Here is a 26,027-nt window from a genome sequence, read left to right on the forward strand (position 1 = left end):
TTCCCAAGTGACCACAAAACAGGTAGATGTAAATAAAACAAGTATTTTCTGCATCTTTCTATTCATCACCTGCAGGTATCTATTCTACAAGATGATGCGGAGATGTAAAAACTACGTTAACATAGCTTAGAATAACAATGCTACCTACGTCGGTTAATATTGTTTGGGGGTGGGGAGCGGGGGAGGAAGAGAAGAAAAATAAAACAAACTGAACAAGGTGAGAAAGAGGAAAATGAGACAAATTTCTCCATATGGTGAAACCCTAACAGTGTGGCATGGGCTACTGGGCTTCATCACCACCTTTGTGATTAGTGGGTCTGAAATTGTCAAACCACTTGCAGCTTGGCTTTGAGTGTCAATCCATCCCCCACTTCCTTCACCCCACCACTGGTGGCCGTGTCTTCAGCTGTCTACGCCCTAAGCTATGGAATTCCCTCCCTAACCTCTCCCCTCCTTTAAGACCCTCCGTTAAAGCTACCCATTTGACCAAGCTTTGGGTCACCTGTCCAAATGTCTCCTTCTTTGGCTCTGTGCCAGTCATTGTCTGATTACGCTCCTGTGAAGCACCATGGGACATTTTACTACCATTATGGTGCTATATAAATGCAAGTATATTGTTGTTGCCCTTACCACCACCTTTGATGCCCTAGTCCCTTATTAAAACCATTGCTCTCTCATCCTGGCCGTTCCCCCAGCCCACACTTCCTCTAAGGTTCCCCCCTTCCCTAGCCCTGAATGCGCATCTTTCTCCAGTTTCTCTCCGCGCTCATATTGACCATGAGACCCACTTCCTGCTCCCTCAACCCTATTCCCACTAAACTGCTGACCACCCAACTTCCTTTTCTGGCTCCCATGTTAACTGATATTGTTAACAGTTCTCTCTCCTCAAGTACTGTTCCCCTCTCCTTCAAATCTGTTGGCATCACCCACTCCTCAAAAAAACAACCCTTGACCCCTCTATCCTTGCAAACTACTGCCCCATCTCCAACCTCCCTTTCCTCTCCAAAGTCCTTGAATGTGTTGTCGCCTCCCAAATCCGTGCATATCCCGGAAATCCATGTTTAAATCCCTCCAATCAGGTTTCCACCCCTGCCACAGTACCGAAATGGCTCTCATCAAAGTCACAAATGACATCCTTTGTGACTGTGACATAGGTAAACAATCCCTCCTCGTCCTTCTCGACCTGTCTGCAGCCTTTGACACGGTTGACCACTCCATCCTCCTCCAAAGCCTCGCCACCGTCATCCAGCTGGATAGGACGGCACTTGCCTGGTTCCATTCTTGTATATCTAATCGTAGCCAAAGAATCACTTGTAATGGCTTCTCTTTCCGCTCCCGCATCGTTACCTCCGGTGTCCCCCAAGGATCTATCCTTGGCTCCCTCCTATTTCTCATCTACATGCAGCCCCTTGGTGACATCACCTGAAAACACAGCATCAGTTTTCACATGTACACTGATGACACCCAGCTCTACCTCACCACCACTTCTCTCGACCCCTCCACGGTCTCTAAATTGTCAGACTGCTTGTCCGACATCCAGTACCAGATGAGCAGAAATGTTCTCCAATTAAATATTGGAAAGACTGACGCCATTGTCAGGGATCGGTCCTTGGACCCCAGCTATTCACAATAAAGGGGAAAAGTTAAATATTTGGGATTCTGTTGGTTTAAGAAGAGTAAAACAAGGTTACACTGCAGTAGGAGTAAATTGGCACAGCAGGCAGTGGAAACCAGTTTTCTAACCAATCAGCAGGGGTGACTCATTTGGCTGTAAACAAACAAACAGTATAGAAAGACCAGTGCTAGTGCGAGCAAGCACTGAGTGCAAGTCAGCAGAGAGTGCTGTGAGTTAGGGTAAGTGGGGTGTTAGGTGCTCTTTTCAAACTTTAACTCTGTGGGTTGTAGTTAATAAGGCCTTTCTGGTGCAGAGTGACTGTTGGTAAACCATTTAACTGGTGTAACTAGAGGGATTGATTTAATTTAAATCCAATTAATTAAAGGGGATACTAGCATCTAAAATCGGGCAGAGGGTGTCCATAACTAACAATAAAAAATTTAATTAATTACATAGAATGGAACAGGTGATGTGTTACTGTTGCGAGATGTGGGAGCTGGTGAACCCCATTGAGGCTCACGGTGATTACGTCTGTGACAAGTGTCTGCTGCTACAGGAACTCCAGCTCCGTGTTGATGAGCTGGAGTCTGAGCTTCAGACACTGCGACACATCAGGGAGGGGGGGGGGGGAAGTACCTGGACTCTGTGTATCAGGAGGTGGTCACACCTATGAAGTTAATTAATTCAGGTGTAGCCCATGGTCAGGGACAGGACGGTGTGACTACGAGTGAGGCAGGTACGGGGATCCAGGAGGTAGAGCTGGAGGAGCCGCAGCCTTTGCTCTTGTCCAACAGGTTCGAGGTTCTTACTCCCTGTGGGGACAGGAGCAGGGACTGCAGGGAGGATGAGCAACCTGGCCACAGCACCGTGGAGCAGGGGGCCATTCAAGAGGGGGGAGTAAATAGAAATGTTGTAGTGGTAGGGGATAGTATTATTAGGGGGATAGATAGAGTTCTCTGCAGCCGAGAGCGAGAGTCCCGAAGGCTGGGTTGCCTACCCGGTGCCAGGGTTAAGGACATCTCCTCTGGGCTGGAAAGAAACTTGCAGTGGGAGGGGGTGGATCCAGTTGTCGTGGTCCATGTTGGTACAAACGACGTAGATAGGACTAGGAAGCCGGTTCTGTTAAAGGAGTATGAGCAGCTAGGGGTCAAATTAAAAAACAGAACCTCAAGGGTAATAATCTCTGGATTATTACCTGAGCCACGAGCGAATTTGGCTAGGACAAATAAAATTAGAGAGTTAAATGCGTGGCTCAAAGACTGGTGTCGGAGAAATGGGTTTTGCTTCCTGGGACACTGGCACCAGTACTGGGGCAGGAGGGAGCTGTTCCGTTGGGACGGGCTTCACTTGGCCAGTGCTGGGACTAGAGTCCTGGCGGATCATATAACTAGGGCTGTAGAGAGGGCTTTAAACTAACTAGTGGGGGGGAGGTTCCTAGAGAGCAAATAATAAAAATGACAACAGAGAAGGTCATAGACTTAGGTAGCAGTGGGGAAATTAAAAACCAGAGCATGTCAGGAAGGGGCAGAAGGTATGGAGTAAAAGGTAAAGTAATAAAAAGGGCAAAAGCAGGAACTAAGTGTCACAAAACATATTTGAAAGTTCTCTATCTGAATGCACGTAGCATTCGTAACAAAATAGACGAGTTAATGGCACAAATAACTACATATGGGTATGATCTTGTGGCCATTACAGAAACATGGCTGCAGGGTGACAATGCCTGGGAATTAAACATACCAGGTTATTTAACGATCAGGAAGGACAGGCAGGAAGGAAGGGGAGGTGGGGTGGCTATGTTAATAAAGGAAGGAATCACTGTAATACAGAGAAATGATATTGGGTCAAAAGATCAGGATAATGAAACAGTTTGGGTGGAGGTAAGGAATAATAAGGGGAAAAAAACACTAGTGGGCATAGTCTATAGGCCTCCGAACAGTTGCAACTCTGTTGGACGGAGTATCAATCAGGAAATAGTTGAGGCTTGTAATAAGGGAACATCTATAATTATGGGGGATTTTAACTATCATAGTAATTGGATAAATCAAATTGGGCAGGGCTGCCTTCAGGATGAGTTCATTGAGTGTATTAGGGATGGGTTTCTTGAGCAGTATGTAACTAAACCAACCAGGGGGCAAGCAACCTTAGATCTGGTCCTGTGTAACGAGACAGGATTAATTAAAAATGTCCTAGTAAAGGATCCCCTTGGAATGAGTGACCATAACATGGTTGAATTCCATATTCAATTAGAGGGTGACAAGGTTGGATCTCAAACAAGCGTGCTAAGCTTGAATAAAGGAGACTATGAAGGTATGAGAGCGGAATTGAGTAGAGTGGATTGGGAAAATAGATTAAAGGGTAAGACGATACATGATCAGTGGTGTACATTTAAGGAGTTACTTTACAACTTCCAAAAAAAATATATTCCACTGAGAAGAAAAGGGTCTAAAAGAAAAGACAGCCATCCGTGGCTAAGTAAAGAAATTAAGGATAGTATTCGACTAAAAACAAGGGCATATAAGGTAGCCAAATCTAGTGGGAGGATAGAGGATTGGGAAAACTTTAAAAGACAGCAAAAAATAACAAAAAGATTGATTAATAAAGGGAAGATAGATTATGAAAGTAAATTAGCAAATAATATCAAAACAGATAGTAAGAGTTTTTATAGTTATATAAAAAGAAAAAGGGTGGCTAAAGTAAATGTTGGTCCCTTAGAGGATGAGACCGGGAAATTAATGGTGGGAAATATGGAGGTGGCAAAAACACTGAATGAATATTTTGTATCAGTCTTTACAGTAGAGGACACTAAGAATATCCCAACACTGGACAAACAGGGGGCTATGGGGGGGGAGGAGCTAAACACGATCAAAATCATTAAGGAAATGGTACTCGGTAAAATAATGGGACTCAAGGCGGATAAATCACCTGGACCTGATGGCTTACATCCTAGGGTCTTGAGGGAAGTGGCGGTAGGGATTGTGGATGCATTGGTAATAATTTTCCAAAACTCCCTGGACTCAGCAAAGGTCCTGGCAGACTGGAAAACTGCTAATGTAACACCCTTATTTAAAAAGGGCAGTAGACAGAAGGCTGGAAACTATAGCCTAACATCTGTGGTAGGTAAAATTTTGGAGTCCATTATTAAGGAGACAGTAACAGGACATTTGGATAATCATAATTTAATAGGACAAAGTCAGCATGGTTTTATGAAGGGGAAGTCATGTTTGACAAATTTGCTGGAGTTCTTTGAGGAAGTAACATATAGGGTGGATAAAGGGTAACCAGTGGACGTAGTGTATTTAGACTTCCAAAAGGCATTTGACAAGGTGCCACACAAAAGATTATTGCTTAAGATAAAAAATCACGGGATGGGGGTAATATTCTGGCATGGATAGAGGATTGGCTATCTAACAGAAGGCAGAGAGTTGGGATAAATGGTTCATTCTCAGACTGGCAATCAGTAACTAGTGGTGTTCCGCAGGGGTCAGTGCTGGGTCCCCAACTCTTTACAATCTATATTAACGATTTGGAGGAGGGGACCGAGTGTAACATATCAAAGTTTGCAGATGATACTAAGATGGGAGGGAAAGTAGTGAGTGAGGAGGGCATAAAAAACCTGCAAGGGGACATAGACAGGCTAAGTAAGTGGGCAGAGATTTGGCAGATGGAATACAATACTGGAAAGTGTGAGGTTATGCACTTTGGCAGGAAAAATCGTAGAGCAAGTTATTATCTTAATGGCAAGAATCTGGAAAGTACTGAAGTACAAAGGGATCTGGGGGTCCTGGTGCACGAAACTCAAAAGATTAGTATGCAGGTGCAGCAAGTGATTAAGAAGGCCAATGGAATGTTGGCTTTCATTGCTAAGGGGATAGAATATAAAAATAGGGAGGTATTGCTTCAGTTGTACAAGGTATTGGTGAGACCGCACCTGGAATACTGCGTACAGTTTTGGTGTCCATCCTTAAGAAAGGAGATACTTGCTCTCGAGTCAGTACAAAGAAGGTTCACTCGGTTAATCCCGGGGATGAGGGGATGGACATATGAGGAGAGGTTGAGTAGATTGGGACTCTACTCATTGGAGTTCAGAAGAATGAGAGGCGATCTTATTGAAACATATAAGATTGTGAAGGGGTTGGATCGGGTGGATGCGGGGAGGATGTTCCCGATGATGGGTGAAACTAGAACTAGGGGGCATAGTCTTAGAATAAGGGGCTGCTCTTTCAAAACTGAGATGAGGAGGAACTACTTCACTCATAGGGTGGTAGATCCATGGAATATGCTGCCCCAAAAAGCTGTAGAAGCTGCATCATTACATAAATTTAAAACAGAAAGAGAAAGTTTCCTAGAAGTAAAGGGAATTAAGGGTTACGGGGAGCGGGCAGGAATTTGGACATGAGTCTAGGTTCGGATCGGACATGGCCCTGTGGGTAGCGGAGCGGGCCCAGGGGCCGTGTAGCCTGATCCTGCTCCTATTTCGTGTGTCTAATTCTGTTAGATTCAGGAGATGGTTCTGTGATAGTAGACTGGCGGTTAGGATCAGATCAGCCATGATCTTATTGAATGGTGGAGCAGGCTCGAGGGGCCGATTGGCCTACTCCTGCTCCTGCTCCTATTTCTTATGTTCTTATATTAATGATTTGGACGAGGGAACTAGATGTAATATCTCCAAGTTTGCAGACAACACAAAGCTGGGTGGGCGTGTGTGCTGTGAGGAGGATGCCGAGAAACTCCAGTATGATTTGGACAGGTTGGGTGATTGGGCAGAAGCATGGCAGATGCAATATAACGTGGATAAATGCGAGGTTATCCACTTTAGTGTCAAAAACAAGGAGGCCGATTATTATCTGAATGGCAATAGATTGGGAGAAGGGGAAGTGCAACGAGACCTGGGCGTCCTTGTGCACCAGTCGCTGAAGGTAAGCATGCAGGTGCAGCAGGCAGTTAAGAAGGCAAATGGTATGTTGGCCTTCGTAGCGAGAGGGTTTGAGTACAGGAACAAGGATGTCTTGCTGCAGTTGTACAGGGCCTTGGTGAGACCACATCTTGAGTACTGTGTGCAGTTTTGGTCACCTTATCTGAGGAAGGATGTTCTTGCCATGGGATGAGTGCAGCGAAGATTCACCAGGCTGATACCTGAGATGGCAGGAATGACGTATGAGCAGAGATTGGATCGATTGGGCTTATACTCGCTGGAGTTTAGAAGAATGAGAGGGGATCTCATTGAAACTTATAAAATTCTAACAGGACTAGACAGACTAGATGCAGGAAGGATGTTCCCGATGGTCGGGGAGTCCAGAACCAGGGGTCACAGTCTAAGGATAAGGGGCAAGCCATTTAGGACAGATATGAGGAGGAATTTCTTCACCCAGAGAGTGGTGAACCTGTGGAATTCTCTACCACAGAAGGCAGTAGAGGCCAATTCATTAAATATATTCAAGAAGAAGTTGGATATATTTCTTAAGGCTAAAGGGATCAAGGGATATGGGGAGAAAGCAGGGGTAGGGTACTGAATTTGGATGATCAGCCATGATCTCATTGAATGGCGGAGCAGGCTCGAGGGGCCGAATGGCCTACTCCTGCTCCTATCTTCTATGTTTCTTTGGACCCCGCCACAAACTCCGTTCCCTAGCCACCGACTCCATCCCTCTCTCTAGAATCTGTCTGAGGCTGAACCAGACTGTGCGCAACCTTGGTGTCATATTTGACCCTGAAATGAGCTTCTGGATAGCGCAATAACTAAGACCGCCTATTTTCACCTCCGTAACATCGCCCGTCTCCGCCACTGCCGTAGATATCCGCTGCTGAAACTCACATCCATGCCTTTGTTAACTCTAGACTTGCATTTCCAACGCACTCCTGACTGGCCTCCCACGTTCTACCCTACGTAAACTTGAGGCCATTCAAAACTCGGCTGCCCGTGTCCTAACTCGCACCAAGTCCCGTTCACCCATCACCCCTGTGCTCGCTGACCTACACTGGCTCCCGGTTAAGCAGCGCCTCGATTTTAAAATTCTCATCCTTATTTTCAAACCCCTCCCTATCTCTGTAATCTCCTCCAGCCCCAGAGGTATCTGCGCTCCTCTAATTCTGGCCTCTTGAGCATCACTGATTTTAATTGCTCCACCATTGGTGGCCGTGCCTTCAGCTGCCTATGCCCTAAGCTCTGGATTTCCCTCCCTAAACCTCTCCACCTCTCTTTCCTCCTTTAAGATGCACCTTAAAACCTACCTCTTTGACCAAGCTGATAAGTGGCAGGTAACATTCACGCCACAGAAGTGCCAGGCAATGACTATCTCCAACAAGCGAGAGTCTAACCACCGTTCCATGACATTCAATGGCATTACCATCGCCGAATCCCCCACCATCAACATCCTGGGGGTCACCATTGACCAGAAACTTAACTGGACCAGCCACATAAATACTGTGGCAACAAGAGCAGGTCAGAGGCTAGGTATTCTGTGGCGAGTGTCTCACCTCCCAACTCCCCAAAGCCTTTCTACCATCTACAAGGCACAAGTAAGGAGTGTGATGGAATACTCTCCACTTGTCTGGATGAGTGCAGCTCCAACAACACTCAAGAAGCTCGACACCATCCATGACAAAGCAGCCCGCTTGATTGGCACCCCATCCACCACCTTAAACATTCACTCCCTCCACCACCGGCGTACCGTGGCTGCTTCTTCGACAGCACCTCCCAAACCCGCGACCTCTTCCACCTAGAAGGACAAGGGCAGCAGGTGCATGGGAACACCACCACCTCCAAGTCACACACCATCCTGACTTGGAAGTATATCGCCGATCCTTCATCATCGCTGGGTCAAAATCCTGGAACTCCCTACCTAACAGCACTGTGGAAGTACCCTCACCACACAGACTGCAGCAGTTCAGGAAGGCAGCTCACCACCACCTTCTCAAGGGCAATTAGGGATAGGCAATAAATGCTGGCCTTGCCAGAGATGCCCACATCCCATAAATGAATAAAAAAAGTTTTTGGTCATTTGCCCTAATTTCTTCTTTTGTAGCTCGGTGTCAAATTTTGTTTTGTAACGCTCCTGTGAAGTGCCTTGGGACGTTTTACTATGTTAAAGGGGCTATATAAATACAAGTTGTTCTTGTTGTTGTCATTTGCACGAAGACCAAATGCTGTTATCTAGACTTTGTACACATGTATGCAATACTGTACTGATTAAGGATGTTCTGTTTATACTGCTTTTCCCATTATTCAAAGAATAACATTTGAATATTATTTTAATATTGTGAAGATAGCAACATTTCATTTTCTAAGTAAAATACTAACCTGTTAAAAGAAAGGATTACAGTTTGCAATCGCTGTAGTCTTTTCATTTCCATAGGCAGTGAAGTCAAAAGATTATTTCTTCAGAGTAAAAGAAAAAAAATTACGGTAAAGTCATGAATATCTTACCAGTCACTTTCTCACAAAACTGTGAGCAAAAAAATCCTCTTTAAGGATAAGATGTGACACAAAAAACATGTTTTGCTTAAAAAAACGTAATCATTGAATGTTTGCCCGTGCTTCTATTTATATAAAATACTGATCTGATGCACCTTGTACTGTTAAAATTATATTTCAGTATCCAATTTTCATAGCTGTGTTGTCGTTTAAGCCTACAACTCCTATACTTTTGGGCTGCCAAAAAGTTCCTGGAAGTGGGAATCTCACTGTTCTGCTGATAGAGCTCATCTCCATGGTTTCATAGAACTCTGTGGTCTAATTATTTTAGGTATATTCTTTTGCAGTTTAATCACTTGATTTAACTATTTTGATTAGTGAGGGTAGGCTTCCTGCTTGTTAAAGGTATTTTTCTTGCTTAACTCTCTGGGTCACACACAATGGTCCTGCTTTCTGCCAGTGTTGCCATTAGACAAAGCTGGGAGATGCACAAGCGTGGCACAGGGATGGCTCTCCCTCCATTGTTTTCTTCCCTCATTATAGGGAAGTGCCTGGTCCCCAGTAAATAAAATGCTGCTCCACTGCAGTATGGCTGGAACTGACAACTTGGCAGATGGAGGGCCACAAGTACAAATACAGGTTCCTAAGGCTATCATGATACATTTGAGGCACAATTCCTGATGAAAATTGACTCTTTAAGTTTATGTTTGTTCTACTTCACCTAGTTTGAAAATACTATGAACCAAAAAAGTGAAATCATGCAACTTTCTCGAGAAAATTAAAAACTATACAGCTTTTTATTGCTAATGTCAAAGCAGAAAAGCCTGGTAGTTGAGCATTGAACTCTCATGCGAGGGATTAAAATTCATGCTTGGTCTTACTTCCTTCTGCCCCAAAGTTCCTTTGTTATTTACCCCTTCCAGCCCCTTGAAAGCCCCACTCTAACTAGCTGCTTGGTTGTACATAAGAGTGGTCTGGAGAGAATCCCTCGACATACAGCCCCACTGGGGAAGCACAAGCTTCCATTTATGTCATTGCTGAGATCAAGAATGTGGACACGGACTAAATTCCAGAGTGTGGAATTTACACTTGGGATTCACCTACAATGAGTTTTATTTTTGTCATTCTTGGCAGAGCCATCTTGGGGTGATATGGTCGAGTCTGCCTCTTCCTTCACTACCCTAGTATGCTTCCTGCACAATTTAAAATGTGGCACTAACACATGGAGTTTTAGCCTCCAAGTACTGAGGGTAAGCTCATTTTCAGTGAAAAGGATGGATTTATTTAGCCCCAAAAGTTACAAATGCAATGGTTACAAAAACACAAAACAATGTGCAAGTACACAGCATACCTAAGATCCAGATGTATCAGGCGCTCCAGTGTGCAAAGCTCTAAGGAAACAGAACTTAGCTTGTTGAAACCAAGATTTACATCAGTGACTGTGGCCTTAAGTTCTGCAATCCTGTACAGTAAGATAATATTTAATAAGGCTATAGGCATCATCTCAGTTTCTTTATCGAAAGAACACAATATGCTTTGATTAGTTTTTCACATTTAATCTTTGTTGCACTGAATGGAATCAACCCAATTTTGTCCTTTCTCGCCCCACCAAAAACAGTAGTAAATTTTCGATAAAAACAGAAAATGCTGGAAATACTCAGCAGGTCAGGCAGCACCTGTGGAGTTAACGTTTCAGGTCGATGACCTTTCGTTAGAACTCTGTTTCTCTCTCCACAGATGCTGCCTGACCTGTTGAGTATTTCCAGCAACCGTTAAGAAAAATTATCCATTACCACAATTTGTAATTTTATCAAAATAGAAACCCAACTATTTGTGGCATCATACTTATGGCTGTGCAATATTTCTACAATAATCAGCATTTTTGGAAAATAGAAATTAAAATCAAAGTAAATGATGCAGAGTGTCATCATTAACAATGTTTTTAAAGTTCAAAATAGCATCTAGGATTATCAATTCTTATATTAAAAATCATGAGGACATTCATTGTTAGTTTAAATACTGTGAATGTTGATAACATCAAAGGTTAGTATGCTGGTGCAGCAAGTGATTAAGAAGGCCAATGGAATGTTGGCTTTCATTGCTAGGGGGATAGGATATAAAAATAGGGAGGTATTGCTTCAGTTGTACAAGGTATTGGTGAGACCGCACCTGGAATACTGCGTACAGTTTTGGTGTCCATACTTAATGTTGAGTCTGTGTGTCCCAGCTATGCTTAGGATCAATCACTGGACACAGACAACAAGAATAACTTTTAACAGGTCTTTACTATTCGGAGGTCAGGGCTGAACTGCCCGGCAAATCCCTACACAACACTTATATACCGGTGTGGTCACCACCGGTATTACAGTATACAGCAGCCAAGAGAAAGTAGTACATCTCTTAAGGTAGTTCTCTTAAGGTGGAACAGGTTACATACACCACAATCCTCCCTTTTTAGCTTAACAGTTATATCCCCATTTAACATAACATAATAACATATATATATACTTCATGCAAAACAGTTCAAAGATTCAGTCTCTGAGGAGGCCTCCTGATTCGAGTTGGATAACGCCTTTCAGGGGTCTCTGATTCTCGTTGCTGGGGTGACTCATCTAGTTGGTCTCTTATGGATTGGACATCATCATCAGGTACATTCACTTCTGAGGTAGATGCTTCAGGTTCACTAACTTCTTCCACGGTTGTCTCTGCCGTAACCATGGGTTCGACCCTTGTTCTCGATTCTACCAGTTGGTCAGCATGACGCCGTATTACATTTTCACCAATATCTACCGTGTACATCAGGGGTCCTTGTCTGGCCCGAATTGTTCCAGATTGCCATTTCTCGTTTTTATAGTCCCGGGCTAACACTGGTTGTCCTATTTCGAAACTCCGAGTGGTCTTGTTATTTATATGCTGGAACTGTTTGTTTTCAACTTCCCTCCGCACATTTGGTTTTAACAAGTCCAACCTGGACCGCAACCTCCTGTTATAGAACATCATGGCAGGACTTTGGTTTGTCACTGCATGAGTGGCGTTTCGATATGCTAGTAGGAATTTGTCCACCTTGTGTTGTAGTGGAATCTGATCTTCGTTCATGGCCTTTATTGCTTTTTTGAACGTTTGTACAAATCTCTCGGCCAACCCGTTTGTAGCCGGATGATATGGGGCAGAGGTATAATGTTTCACCCCATTCTTCTTCATGAATTTCTGGAATTCTTCTGACACGAACTGCGGTCCGTTGTCTGAACATATTTGTTCTGGCAATCCATTTCTTGCAAATATCGTTCTTAGCACCGCGATCGTCTTTTCCGAGGTAGTGGTAGTCATCTTAATCACTTCTGGCCATTTAGAATGTGCGTCCACCGCAATTAAAAACATGGAGTCCGTGAATGGACCAGCAAAGTCAATATGTACACGTTGCCATGGGGTTGAAGGCCATTCCCATGGATGCAGCGGTGCAATCGGAGGTGCATTTTCCACTTTTTGGCACCCGGAGCAGCTTTTCGTCAGATCCTCTATCTGTTGGTCGATACCCGGCCACCACACATAAGCCCTAGCAAGGCTTTTCATCTTGACTCCCCCCAGATGACCTTCATGCAGTTCCTTTAGAACTCTCTCTCTTAACTTAGGAGGAATAATCACCCTTGTTCCATACATCAATGTTCCTTGACAGACGGACAGCTGTTCTCATCTTGCTGAGAATGCCGGTAACAGTGGATCGCCATGTGCTGGCCATCCCTTCACTGTCACTTCGTAGACCTGGGACAGTGTCGGGTCGTTCCTGGTTTCTCTTTCAATACTTGCATTGGTGACTGGTAAACATTCGATGATGGTCGAGTGAAATAACTCAACAGGGTCAACCGTCGGTGCCTCCTCCTCTGTAGGTAGTGGCAGGCGCGACAGCCCATCAGCATTACCATGCTGCTTTGTACCTTTGAATTCAATCTGATATTGATGTGCCCCTAGGAAAAGGGACCATCTCTGGAGTCTCTGTGCTGTCATCACCGAAACACCCTTCTTAGGGTTAAAAATGGATACCAACGGCTGGTGGTCTGTCAGAAGCGTAAACTTTTGGCCCTGCAGGTAATGATTAAACTTCTTTACTCCCCACACAAGGCTGAGAGCCTCCCTATCTATCTGAGCATAGTTGCGCTCCGCGGAGGTCAATGATCTGGATGCGAACGCGACTGGCCTCTCCAGGCCATTTGGCAACTTGTGTGAGAGTACTGCCCCAATACCATATGGAGAAGCATCACAAGCCAAACGAATAGGCAGCGTTGGGTTGAAGTGAGCCAACACTTCCTCTGAGGTGATCAATGCCTTGCTTTTGCGAAAGGCCCTCTTACAGTCCTCGCTCCACTTCCATGGTACTCCCTTCTGCAAAAGAGCGTTCAGCGGGTGCAGCACCGTGGATAAATTTGGCAGAAACTTATGGTAATAGTTAATCAACCCTAGGAACGACCTCAACTGGGATACATTACCCGGAGCGGGAGCCTTCACAACAGCTTCGATCTTGGCAGGAGACTTATGAAGCCCCTCCTGGTCAATGACATGACCACAGTACGAGATCCGCTTCTGAAAGAACTCACATTTCTGGCGATTAACTCGAAGTCCATATTCTTTCAATCTGGTGAGCACCAGTTCCAAATTTGCAAGGTGTTCCTCGTCATCATCTCCTGTAATCAGAATATCGTCCAGGTAACATTGTGTGCCTGGAATTCCCTGTAATACCTGCTCCATGGCCCTCTGCCAAATTGCTGGAGCCGATGCCACTCCAAAAACCAGTCTATTATACCGGTACAAGCCTCTATGCGTGTTGATCGTGAGATACTGGCGTGACTCTTCCTCAACTTCCATCTGTAAGTACGCCTGTGCCAGGTCTATCTTGGTGAAGTGTTTCCCGCCAGACAACGAAGCGAAGATATCCTCAATCCGCGGAAGCGGATACTGCACCGTGTGAAGCACCGGATTAACAGTGATCTCGAAATCTCCACAGATGCGAACCTTCCCCGGTTCCCCCGGCTTGTTGCTCGATGAACGCTTCATGACGGGAACAATGGGCGTGGCCCACTCACTCCAGTCTACCTTAGACAGTACTCCTGAACGTTCTAGCCCTTCCAGCTCAGCTTCCACAGCAGGTCATATCGCATAAGGTACCAGTCTGGCTTTGAAAAATTTCGGGTTTGCATGTTCTTCAACCTTGATGTTTGCCGTAATTCCTCTCAGTGTTCCCAGTCCCTGTTGGAACACCTCTTTAGCATCGTCCAATATTCTGGACAATCGTTTAGGTTTGACATCTTTTTTACCGGAATCTACCGTTAGTGCTTTTAAGGAATGCCAGTCCATATTTATTTTCCTAATCCACTCCCGTCCCAGTAGTGGTGGACCTCCCTCAGGTAGCACATATAAGTCCATTCCTCGGCTTTCTTTGCCCTTGTGGACCACCTTTACCTCTATCTTCCCGATGGGGTATACTCTTTGCCCCGTGTATGTTTTCAATACAATCTCCGTATCCCGTAGGGGAATATGTGGGAATAACCTCTTGTAATCTTGCTTATTCATGACCGTCAATGCCGATCCAGTGTCCAATTCCATCTTCACTTGGACTCCTGCTATCTGAAGTGTGACCCAAATTGTTTGGAGGTCTGCTTCCTTACCAACATTGTGTACTCTTAGACTACCCAGTTCATTACTGCTGGAGTCTGAATCTGACTTCTGTTCGTTCGAACTGTTCTCTGTCACCTTGTGTACCTTTCTGTACTTTTCCTGCGGTGACTTTTTGTTGCTGGTCTTCTTTCCTGACCGGCATACTTTAGCTATGTGACCAAGCCTGCCACATTTTCTGCATTCCTGATTTTTGAACCAGCACTGGTTCTGATCGTGCGTTGTCTTTCCACAACGATAACATTTTACTGTACCCAAGACCATTTGATTGGTGCTGAGTTCCGGTGACCGTAGCTGCATTTCCGCCGTGCCTCTCGCTGCGGCTTCTTGCGATGCTGCAATAGTGACAGCTTTATCAAGCGTAAGATCATTCTCAAGCAGTCGCTTTTGTGTTCCTTCTTTTAACAATCCACACACAAATTTATCTCTCAGCGCATCTGCTAGTCCTGTTCCAAACTGACAGTACTTTGATAGCTTACGCAGTTCAATTAAAAATTCAGCGTTGCTTTCATCTTTCAGCTGCGTTCTTCTGTAAAATTTAAATCGTTCCGCTATCATCAGCGGCGTGGGGTTTAAATGATTTTTCAGGACAGTAACAATATTTGCGAAAGTCTGATCCGCCGGTTTATTTGGTGATAGAAGGTGCTTCAATAGCCCGGATGTCTTCGCACCCATTGAGCTTAATAAGGTTAGTGCTTTCTCATCATCTGGTACCTTATTTGCTTTACAATAAACTTCCATGCGTTCTACATACGTGGTCCAATCTTCGATATCGCTATCAAAGATATTAATGTTCCCATGTTTAGGCATCCTTGCAAGTTTTTAAATTTTTCTTTTTCTCAAAATGGCGGCTTCACGCGCTTGTCTTCTTCCCCCGCCTACTAAAATGGCGGCTTCCCGCGCTTGGCGGTCTTTCCCGCGCTCGTCTTCTTCCCCCGCCGACTACAATGGCGGATTCCCGCGTTTGCCTTCTTCCCCCGCTGGCTGCAATGACGATTGCCTTGCTGCTGCCGTTCTCGCCTCCCCAGCGGTTCTCAATTCCCCGACGCTGCTTTGCCTCGCAGCCCCGCTTGCAGCCCGGTCCTTTACACCGGCTGCGTTTAGTTCTCCGCGGCTCTCGTGCCTTAAGCTGCCCCCGTCGCTGCGCCTCTCGGCCTCGATTGCAGCCCGGCCCTTTTTACCGGCCGTGGTCGAGTTCTCCGCCCTTATTCCTCCGTTTTCCCTCCCCTACTCCACAGCCAACGCGGCCGACTTTCTGCTCGTGTCGCTGATCGGCTTACCCACCACCGTGGTAGAAGGGATGATCACTGCCTGTCGCTGATGGAGGGCTTCGTGGTCAGAATTTTTCTTTTTAACCCGGGTTCTCGATGCCTCCCGTGCGATGGTGCTCAGCAGGATGATGAGGGCGGATGCCTCTTCTCGACGCCCGTTCTGAGGACGAAGCTGCCTTGGATGTAAAACTGCCGCAGGGTAAGATCGGACTCGTCGCCACTGTTGAGTCTGTGTGTCCCAGTTATGCTTAGGATCAATCACTGGACACAGACAACAAGAATAACCTTTAACAGGTCTTTACTATTCGGAGGTCAGGGCTGAACTGCCCGGCAAATCCCTACACAACACTTATATACCGGTGTGGTCACCACCGGTATTACAGTATACAGCAGCCAAGAGAAAGTAGTACATCTCTTAAGGTAGTTCTCTTAAGGTGGAACAGGTTACATACACCACACTTAAGAAAGGACATACTTGCTCTCGAGTCAGTACAAAGAAGGTTCACTCGGTTAATCCCGGGGATGAACATATGAGGAGAGGTTGAGTAGATTGGGACTCTACTCATTGGAGTTCAGAAGAATGAGAGGCGATCTTATTGAAACATATAAGATTGTGAAGGGGTTGGATCGGGTGGATGCGGGGAAGATGTTCCCGATGATGGGTGAAACTAGAACTAGGGGGCATAGTCTTAGAATAAGGGGCTGCTCTTTCAAAGCTGAGATGAGGAGGAACTACTTCACTCAGAGGGTGGTAGGTCCATGGAATATGCTGCCCCAAAAAGCTGTAGAAGCTACATCATTACATAAATTTAAAACAGAAATAAGACAGTTTCCTAGAAGTAAAGGGAATTAAGGGTTACGGGGAGCGGGCAGGAATTTGGACATGAGTCTAGGTTCAGATCGGTCATGGCCCTGTGGGTAGCGGAGCGGGCCCAGGGGCCGTGTAGCCTGATCCTGCTCCTATTTCGTGTGTCTAATTCTGTTAGATTCAGGAGATGGTTCTGTGATAGTAGATTGGCGGTTAGGATCAGATTAGCCATGATCTTATTGAATGGCGGAGCAGGCTCGAGGGGCCGATTGGCCTACTCCTGCTCCTATTTCTTATGTTCTTATGAACCAACTTTGGAGAGTTACCCAATCTGACACGGCAACCAACAGAGGAATAAATATTGTCCAGGGCGGTTTAATGATGGTGTCATTTCAGTGGTGACATTAACTTTTAGATTCAGTGCACCCTGGGCTGGTCATTGGCCCAGATATTTGGGTCAGGGGCTTCCCACGGGTGCAAGCCCCCGACCTGCACTTACCTAGCACGCCAGCCGTTGAGCTGTGGGCCCCCGTGGAATTCCGATCCGGGGCCTGGTCCAGCTGCCGGCGCGCAGTGCTTGCGTATCCCAGGGGCGCAGTAAGTTCGATGCGTCCCCTGGGATCACGTGGGCCATGGGGAGCCAATCGGTGCAGGGAATGCTCCATTCATAAGTCTGACAGGAAGTGCTGTCAAACTTAGAAATACTACGGGCTCCTTCTTCTTACAAAACATCACCAAATCTTCAAATAAATTTTAAAAAAACATCACATTTTTAAAATAAACTATAAATTACATGAAATAACTATTTTAAACAATAATTTAAATTTTTGAAAAAAGTAATTTTATTTTCGAACGGGGCTAAAAATAAACTTACCTTGCTTTAAAGTATTTAAAAATAATAAACCTGTTGGAAAAATGTTTTAATTTTAATTAATTCACCACTTACCTTGTAAAAAGCAGGCCTTACACCTGCTTTTTATATTTCTAACTTCTGCAGGCTTACCTTCCCGGGAAAACCTGTAAAAAAAAAACGAAGTTCGATGCGCACGCGCAGCCTCCCCCACGCATGCGTTCGACCTCTGAACCCCTGCTTTCAGGGGAACGGAAGTGCCGGTTTCCCGCGCATGCACAGTGCATGCAGGAAACTGGCACTTCCATTGGGCCTACGGGTGAGTACCCCGTGCGTACTCACCCGTGGAGACCCGAATTTCTGGGCCATTATTAAGCTTTCAAACAAACCTACTCATGTTAGTTTACTCAAATACCCGGAACAGCTTTACTAAGATTTATTCCCCCCTTTTTCTGCAATTTTATCCCCTCTCCTTAAGGCTCCTACTGGGGGAATGCTCCCGGGCACTGGATACCCTCTGGTTCCTTAACAAAGTTACCATTTTTAATATGTGGCCTATTATAGCAAGTGCTGGTAGGTTATTTGACCATTGGTGATATCACAGTCAATTCCAAATCTCTCCTGTACTCATCCCACGTGCACATGTATGCACTGGATAGTGATCAGGGGGCAGGAAACTTGGCTAATTTTTCCCCTGCCTAACCCACAGGTGATGTAACCAATTATAGCACCCATACCATCACCTAGGCTGAACTCAGCACAGACTTAAGTTTAAACCTGGGATCTCCCAATCTTGCATGGCTCCATTACTTCCTGCCTTAAATAACTAATCCATCAGGCAACATTAATACTTTATTAACCTTTACTGAAGTATACTTTTTTTTAACAATTTGTTTTTGAAACTTTACTTCTGTACTCCCGTCATTTCTTTATCTGTCCATGCTCTCTTCAATATAAATGTAGCTTTTATTTTTCTCCTCACCCCTTTTGAAGTGGCTGTTATTCACGTGAGGCTATTTGACTGCAGGAGGAGACATTAAAGTTGAGCTGCATGCAGTTCTCACCCAATGTCCACACACACACACTTCGGGTACAGATCGCTGGATACTGATAAGAAATGGAAACCCTAACCCATTTTCAGCTCCCTAATCCAGCATTGTTGTGGTCAATCATGGAGCCTCTACCACTCCACCGGCTGAGATTAGCTAAACACCAGGTATTGGCCCTGTAACCTTCAATGGGTTGGTTATTGCTGGATAAACTCATTGAGCAACAGGGAAGCTGAAATATGTTGATTAGTCTTGCTGATCCTCTACCATTACATATCTGAACTTTGACCCATCTGATTAAAAAAAACTTGTACTTATAGCACCTTTAATGTAGAAAAAACATCCCAAGGTGCTTCATAGAGGCATAAGGAAAATGATTACCAAGCCAAAGAAAGAGATATTAGGATGGGCGACCAAAAAGCAAAGTTGAAGAGGTGGGTTTTAAGGAGGATCTTAAAGGAGAAAGGGGGAGGTGGAGACACAAATTCCAGAGCATGGGACTGTACAAGACCAGAGTCAGGGGTGTTGCGGAACTGGGAGGAGGTGACAGAGAAAAGGAGGGGTGAGGCTATGAAGAAATTTAAACACAATATTGAGAATTTTAAATTTGAGGCACTGGGAGGCCAGGAACCAATATAAGTCAGCAAGGGCAGGGCTGATAGGTGCGGGACTTCGTGTGAAATAGGATACAGGCAGCAGAACCTTTTGGATGAGCTGAAGTTTATGGAGAATTGAGGATGAGAGGTTGCCTAGGTGAGCATTAGAATATTCATACCTGGAGTTGACAAATGCATGGAAGAGGGTTTCAGCAGCAGATGGGCTGTGGCGGGGCAGAGGTGCGCGATATTACGGAGGTGGAAACAGGTGGTCTTAGTTATGGCGCAGATATGATGGAGAAATTTAGCTCTGGGTCAAATAGGACATCAAGGTACAAAGTCTTGATAAGAATTGACAGAACATGGGGAACGATAGCATAGTGGTTATGTTACTGGACTAGTAATCCAGAGGCCTGGACTAATGATCCGGAGACGCGAGTTCAAATCCCACCACGGCAGCTGGGGAATTTCAATTCAGTTAATTAAGTAAATCTGGAATAAAAAACTAGCATCAGTAATGGTAACCATCAAACTATTGGATTGTCGTAAAATCCTATCTGGTTCACTAATGTCCTTTAGGGAAGGAAATCTGCCGTCCTTACCTGGTCTGGCCTATATGCGACTCCAGACCCACAGCAATGTGGTTGACTCTTAACTGTCCTCTGAATTAGCCTAGCAAGGTACTCAGTTGTACAAGGCGGCGGCTCACCGGATAGGCAATAAAAGCTGGCCTTGCCAGCGACCGCCACATCCCATGAACAAAAATAAAGTGGTTCAGTCTGAGACAATGGCCAGGAAGGGGGATGGAATCAGTGGCAAGGGTATGGAGTTTGTGGTGATGGTTGAAGACGATGGAATAGTCTTTCTTTAAAATAAAATGGAAAGCTGAAGAACATTTATGCAGAACAAATTATTGCCGCAGTTACTTCAGATGCTGTTATGTGCATTCTAAGAATTAACTACCAAATTGCATAAACTACCATGAAACATAAATTTATGGAAATAGTAGGATCAAATGGAACATTTTCTGGGTTGCCAACAGTAGTAGCAACAGTAGCTTGCATTTATATAGCGCCTTTAACATCGAAAAATATCTCACGTGCTTCACCTAGGTGTGAAGCAAACAGCTGCCAAGCCAAAGATTATGAGGGGTAACCAAAATCTTAGTCAAAGAGGCCTAGAAATTCAGTGGCCTGCGCCACCAGTTTGTGCCCAAAGAGGGCTTTTGCGCCAGTCTGCAAACTTCAGGCGAAATTCAGCGGTGCGCTAATGGCGGCGTTAGGCTGTAGCGCTGCGCCGCCACCGATGACGTCATCGGTGTGCGCAGCGCCCCGTTTCCGCGAAGAACGCCATATTAAGTCGCACCCGCCTCTTCAGCGCCGGCCGCAAACAGCGACCGGTACACAGGGCCTACCTGTGGCGGTAGTGGCGGTAATTAAAGTGGAGGTGCGGCCGGCCGCTTTTTCGGCGGCCGCCTGCCCGCACCTCCTTCCCCGGCCTCCTCCAACCACCCCCCCCCCCCGCGGCATTGCCGGCTGGTTTCCGGGAGCCCGGCACTTCTCCGTTCTGCCGGGCTCTTTTGCCGGCACTCGCGATCGGGGCTCCGGCTGCTGCAGGCACCTCCCCCTTAAGAGAGGGAGGAAGGCCTGCAGTACCGCAGCCTGCCGCTCCGCTGCGGGTGGCGCTGCGGCCACTAGCGCGCCGATGATCAGTTTCAGCGCCCAAGCGGGGCGCCGAAACCCCCGTTTAGCGGCCGCCTTCCACTTGGTGCGCTGACACTGAATATCCCGCTTGCGCAAGTGGATCCGCGCGCAGCGGTAATTCCGGCGCCCAGGTGAGCTGGGCGCCCCAAAATGAATTTCTAGGCCAATGTGTCTTAAAGGAGTGAGGTGAAGAGGCAGAGTCGTTTCAGTGGTGAATTCCATAAAGTGGGAACTGAAAGCACAGTGGCCAATGGTCAGGCAAAAGGAGGGGGTGCACAGAATCCAGATCCCAGGACCTCCTCAAAGTGCTGTTGGATCCCAAGTCTCCATTCCAGCACTGCTCCTCTTTCCAATGCTTCTAGATCCCAAGGCTGCTCCAAATAGTGTTCTTGATAAGAATTGACAGAACATCCCTGTTCTTATAAAACCTCTAACTCACCATGAACAACGCCACAGGACATCAGCTAGTATCTTAAAGAGATCGATACATACTAGGGAATGGCTCAACAAATATTAGTAGATAATTCTGTGATGTGCTGGGGTTAATTGCATTACTTTTACATTAGCACAAGGATAAGTTATAATTCTGATTCAGATCTGGATGGTAAAACGGAAGAAAATTTGAAATGGAAATGTTATTGCTATTTATGAAAAATAGATCTGTTTTATAAGATACACCCAGCACTCAAATGAATAGTACGAGAGTACAGAAAAATCATTTCAAATCAAAAATTCTGATTCACCTAAATTTAGCACAATGTCCCAAAATTTGGATTTTTCATTTGGCTCAGTTTGCCCTTTAAAGCAAAATCTAATTATCAGCGATGCTAGATACTGAAAGGATACATTATTTTCTTTTCTCTCGTCGATCAGTTCAACCCATTAAAAATAATTTGCTTCATTAAATGCCCCTTTCAGAGGTGAAAAGCATACTTTTGAATCTGATTTCCTTGTATTTAATGTCCAAAAACTATTCGGACCCTAGACTAAGCTCAGCATAAAAGCTTTTTAAAACTTTGCTGACCTACTTTATTCTACCACAAAAACAAAATCATATTGCTATAAGCATAGGAGACGTACCTAGAAGGGACTTCAGTGAACAAGTTCTTACTTAAGTTTACACTACCGATGGGAGCTCCATCAGAGGCATCAAATACTTCATCAGGAACAACTGTGGCTTTCTTGTCACTAGACCAGGAGGAAGTAAAAACAAAGATGTTTAATTTACTTCTGAATTTAAGTCGTCAGGAAAAATTCTAAACCTACTGATATACTTTAAAGTAATTATATACAATGCGTCAAGCTTGTGTCCATGGTTCTTTAGCTTAAAAATAAAAGCTTTCTAATGCTAGAGCCAAACTGTCGAAACACACCTGCAATTTGCTAATAAAGATTATGGGTGTAAAGTAGAAATACCAAGGGGCAGAAAACGTTAGTGGGAGTTGTATACAGAACCCCAAACAGTAATGCTGAGGTTGGGGTTGGCATTAAATGGGAAATTAGAGATGCGTGCAATAAGGGCACAGCAGTTATCATGGGTGACTTTAATCTACATATAGATTGGTCTAACCAAATTAGTAACAATACTGTGGAAGAGGAATTCCTAGAGTGTATACGGGATGGTTTCCTGGACCAATATGTCGAGGAACCAACTAGAGATCAGGCCATCTTAGACTGGGTATTATGTAATGAGAAAGGATTAACCAGCAATCTTCTTCTGCGAGGCCCCTTGGGGAAGAGCGACCATAATATGATAGAATTCTTCATTAAAATGGAGAGTGAAGTAGTTGATTCAGAGACTTGGGTACTGAATTTAAATAAAGGAAACTACGATGGTATGAGGCGCAAGTTGGTTAGGATGGATTGGGGAATGTTATTTAAAGGGTTGATGGTGAATAGGCAATGGCAAACATTTAAAGATCGCATGGATGAACTACAGAATATGTTCATCCCTGTTTGGCATAAAAATAAAACAAAAAAGGTGACTCAACATTGGCTAACAAGGGAAATTAGGGATAGCATAAGATCCAAGGAGAGGACATATACATTGGCCAGAAAAAGTAGCAAACCTGAGGATTGGGAGCAGTTTAGGATTCAGCAAAGGAGGACAAAGGGATTAATTAAGAGGGGGAAAATAGAGTATGAGAGTAAGCTTGCAGGGAACATAAAAACTGACTGTAAAAGCTTCCATAGATATGTGAAGAGAAAAAGATTGGTAAAGTTAAGCGTAGGTCCCTTGCAGTCAGAATCAGGGGAATTTATAATGGGGAACAAAGACATGGCAGACCAATTAAATACATACTTTGGTTCTGTCTTCACAAAGGAGGACACAAATAACCTCCCAGAGATGTCGGGGAACATAGGGTCTAATAAGAGGGAGGAACTGAATGAAATCAGTATTTGTAGGGAAATGGTGTTAGGGAAATTGACGGGATTGAAGGCCGATGAATCCCCAGGGCCTGATAATCTACATCCTAGGGTACTTAAGGAAGTGGCCCTAGAAATAGTTGATGCATTGCTGGTCATCTTCCAAAATTCTATAGACTCTGGATCAGTTCCCATGGATTGGAGGGTAGCTAATGTAACCCCACTATTTAAAAAAGGTGGCAGAGAAAAAACAGGGAATTATAGACTGGTAAGTCTGACATCAGTAATGGGGAAAATGCTAGAGTCCATTCTAAAAGATGTAATAGCAGAGCACTTGAAAAACAGTGACAGGATCGGACAAAGTCAACATGGACTTACAAAAGGTAAATCATGCTTGACTAATCTACTGGAATTTTTTGAGGATGTAACTGGTAGAATAGATAAGGGAGAACCAGTGGATGTGGTGTATTTGGACTTTCAGAAGGCTTTCGATAAGGTCCCGCATAAGAGACTAGCGTGCAAAGTTAAAGTACATGTGATTGGAGGTAAGGTACTGACTTGGATAGAAAACTGGTTGGCAGACAGGAAGCAAACAGTTGGAATAAACGGGTCCTTTTCAGAGTGGAAGGCAGTGACTAGTGGGATAACGCAGGGATCGGTGCTAGGACCCCAGTTATTCACAATATATATTAATGATCTAGACGAGGGAACCAGATGTAATATCTCCAAGTTTGCAGATGACACAAAGCTGGGTGGGCGTGTCTGCTGTGAGGAGGATGCAGAGAAACTCCAGTACGATTTGGACAGGTTGGGCGATTGGGCAGATGCAGTATAATGTGGATAAATGCGAGGTTATCCACTTTGGTGGCAATAACAGGAAGGTAGATTATTATCTGAACGGCAATAGATTGGGAAAAGGGGAAGTGCAACGAGACCTGGGTGTTCTTGTACACCAGTCGCTGAAGGTAAGTATGCAGGTGCAGCAGGTGGTTAAGAAGGCAAATGAACTTCATAGCGAGAGGATTCGAGTACAGGAGCAAGGATGTCTTGCTGCAGTTGTACAGGGCCTTGGTGAGACCATACCTTGAGTATGGTGTGCAGTTTTGGTCGCCTTATCTGAGGAAGGATGTTCTTGCCATGGAGGGAGTGCAGCGAAGATTCCCCAGACTGATACCTGGGATGGCAGGAATGACGTATGAAGAGAGATTGGGTCGATTAAGCTTATATTCGCTAGAGTTTAGAAAAATGAGAGGGGATCTCATTGAAACCTATAAAATTCTAACAGGACTAGACAGACTAGATGCAGGAAGGCTGTTCCCGATGGCGGGGGAGTCCAGAACCAGGGGTCACAGTCTAAGGATAAGGGGTAAGCCATTTAGGACTGAAATGAGGAGGAATTTCTTCACCCAGAGAGTGGTGAACCTATGGAATTCTCTACCACAGAAGACAGTTGATGCCAATTCATTAAATATATTCAAGAAGGAGTTAGATATATTTCTTAAGGCTAAGGGGATCAAGGGATATGGGGAGAAAGCAGGGACAGGGTACTGAATTTGGATGATCAGCCATGATCGCATCGGCTCGAGGGACGAATGGCCTACTCCTGCTCCTATCTTCTATGTTTTTATGTGGCTGTATAACTCATAGGAGACTAGAGAGCACACTGAAGACCTGAGGTGTGAGATCCCTCTAAAAGGCCATCTCACTCCATTTTGAGTTGTATCAAGTGCAGTACAACTCTGCTCTTTAACTATTACATCAATCCTCTATATTTTAAATAAAAGTTCATATTATTGCAGTTTGAGTCAGGGGAACACTGGTGGAGCCATTTTGCCCATTATGTCTGAATTTTTGGAAATTTGCTCAGCTTTCTCTGAATTTCTTTGGGTGCTTTGAAAGTTTACAATGTACATTAAAAGTTAGTTGTACACATCTCAGGATTTGAATGATGTTGATAAAGTACATTATCTGGGACAGCAGAGCATATTAGTGGGTTCACATTTATCTTCCTTGCGGTGAAAACCAATCTCAGCCACATGATTGCAAGAGACACCAAACCAAAGTGCTGCACTCCCTCCGAGGTAAGGAGTCACACTGGGCTCTGATTATTTACCTTCTAGAGGCATTTCCAGAATAGCATTGGCAGAAGAGGGAGGACGTAGTGGTTGTGCTCTTGATGATGGAATGCACGTTTCAAGAGCAGTGGATAAAGAATCGAGACAGAAATGGGAAAAAAAATGATCTTCCCCAATGGCCTACTGGGCAAATGTGCCACCCAGTATGGTATCGAGTTTGAGGCCAGAAAATCAAAAATTCTCAAGCAGAAAAGTTGGTCCACAAGAGGCCTCCTCCTGTGCTAAAATTTTTATGTTCAATTCTAGATCCTGGCATTGCCTTCCACCTGTTAACACTCAAAGTCTAGGCATATGTGAGGCATAGCAAATGGAATGAGGTTACTATCTGTGCCCTTAGAGCTATAGCTCACAAAGAGTCTGCGCCTTGATGAGACGAAGGGAGAAAATTAGCAAAAATAAAGCTCACCGTCAGCAAAAATATCACCTCCTCTGAACACCAATGTATTTACACCTTATATTCCATTTCTATCTACAGTTTGGCAGGCAAAACAATTATTCATATCAAAATTCAATCAGTATTTCTCTGATAACCAATGTCTTTTGCAAGCCATGTACTGA

The 26,027-nt window shown here is 44.8% G+C and overlaps 1 protein-coding gene across 1 annotated transcript in view; it reads right to left on the reverse strand.

Annotated features, from left to right (window-relative positions):
* Positions 1-26,027, reverse strand: part of lrrc40 (leucine rich repeat containing 40) — a 108,222-nt gene that overhangs the window by 19,231 nt on the left and 62,964 nt on the right. Inside the window, exons 11-13 of the mRNA XM_085982771.1 lie at positions 22,048-22,155; positions 10,378-10,488; positions 8,913-8,990 (exon numbers count right to left, since the gene is read on the reverse strand). Of these exons, the coding sequence (XP_085838897.1) occupies positions 8,913-8,990; positions 10,378-10,488; positions 22,048-22,155 (297 nt within the window). The remainder of the gene's footprint in view (positions 1-8,912; positions 8,991-10,377; positions 10,489-22,047; positions 22,156-26,027) is intronic.

Source organism: Somniosus microcephalus, chromosome 3 (assembly GCF_052327205.1).
Source record: "Somniosus microcephalus isolate GS21.2 chromosome 3, FLI_Smic_1.0, whole genome shotgun sequence".
Classification (NCBI taxonomy): domain Eukaryota; kingdom Metazoa; phylum Chordata; class Chondrichthyes; order Squaliformes; family Somniosidae; genus Somniosus; species Somniosus microcephalus.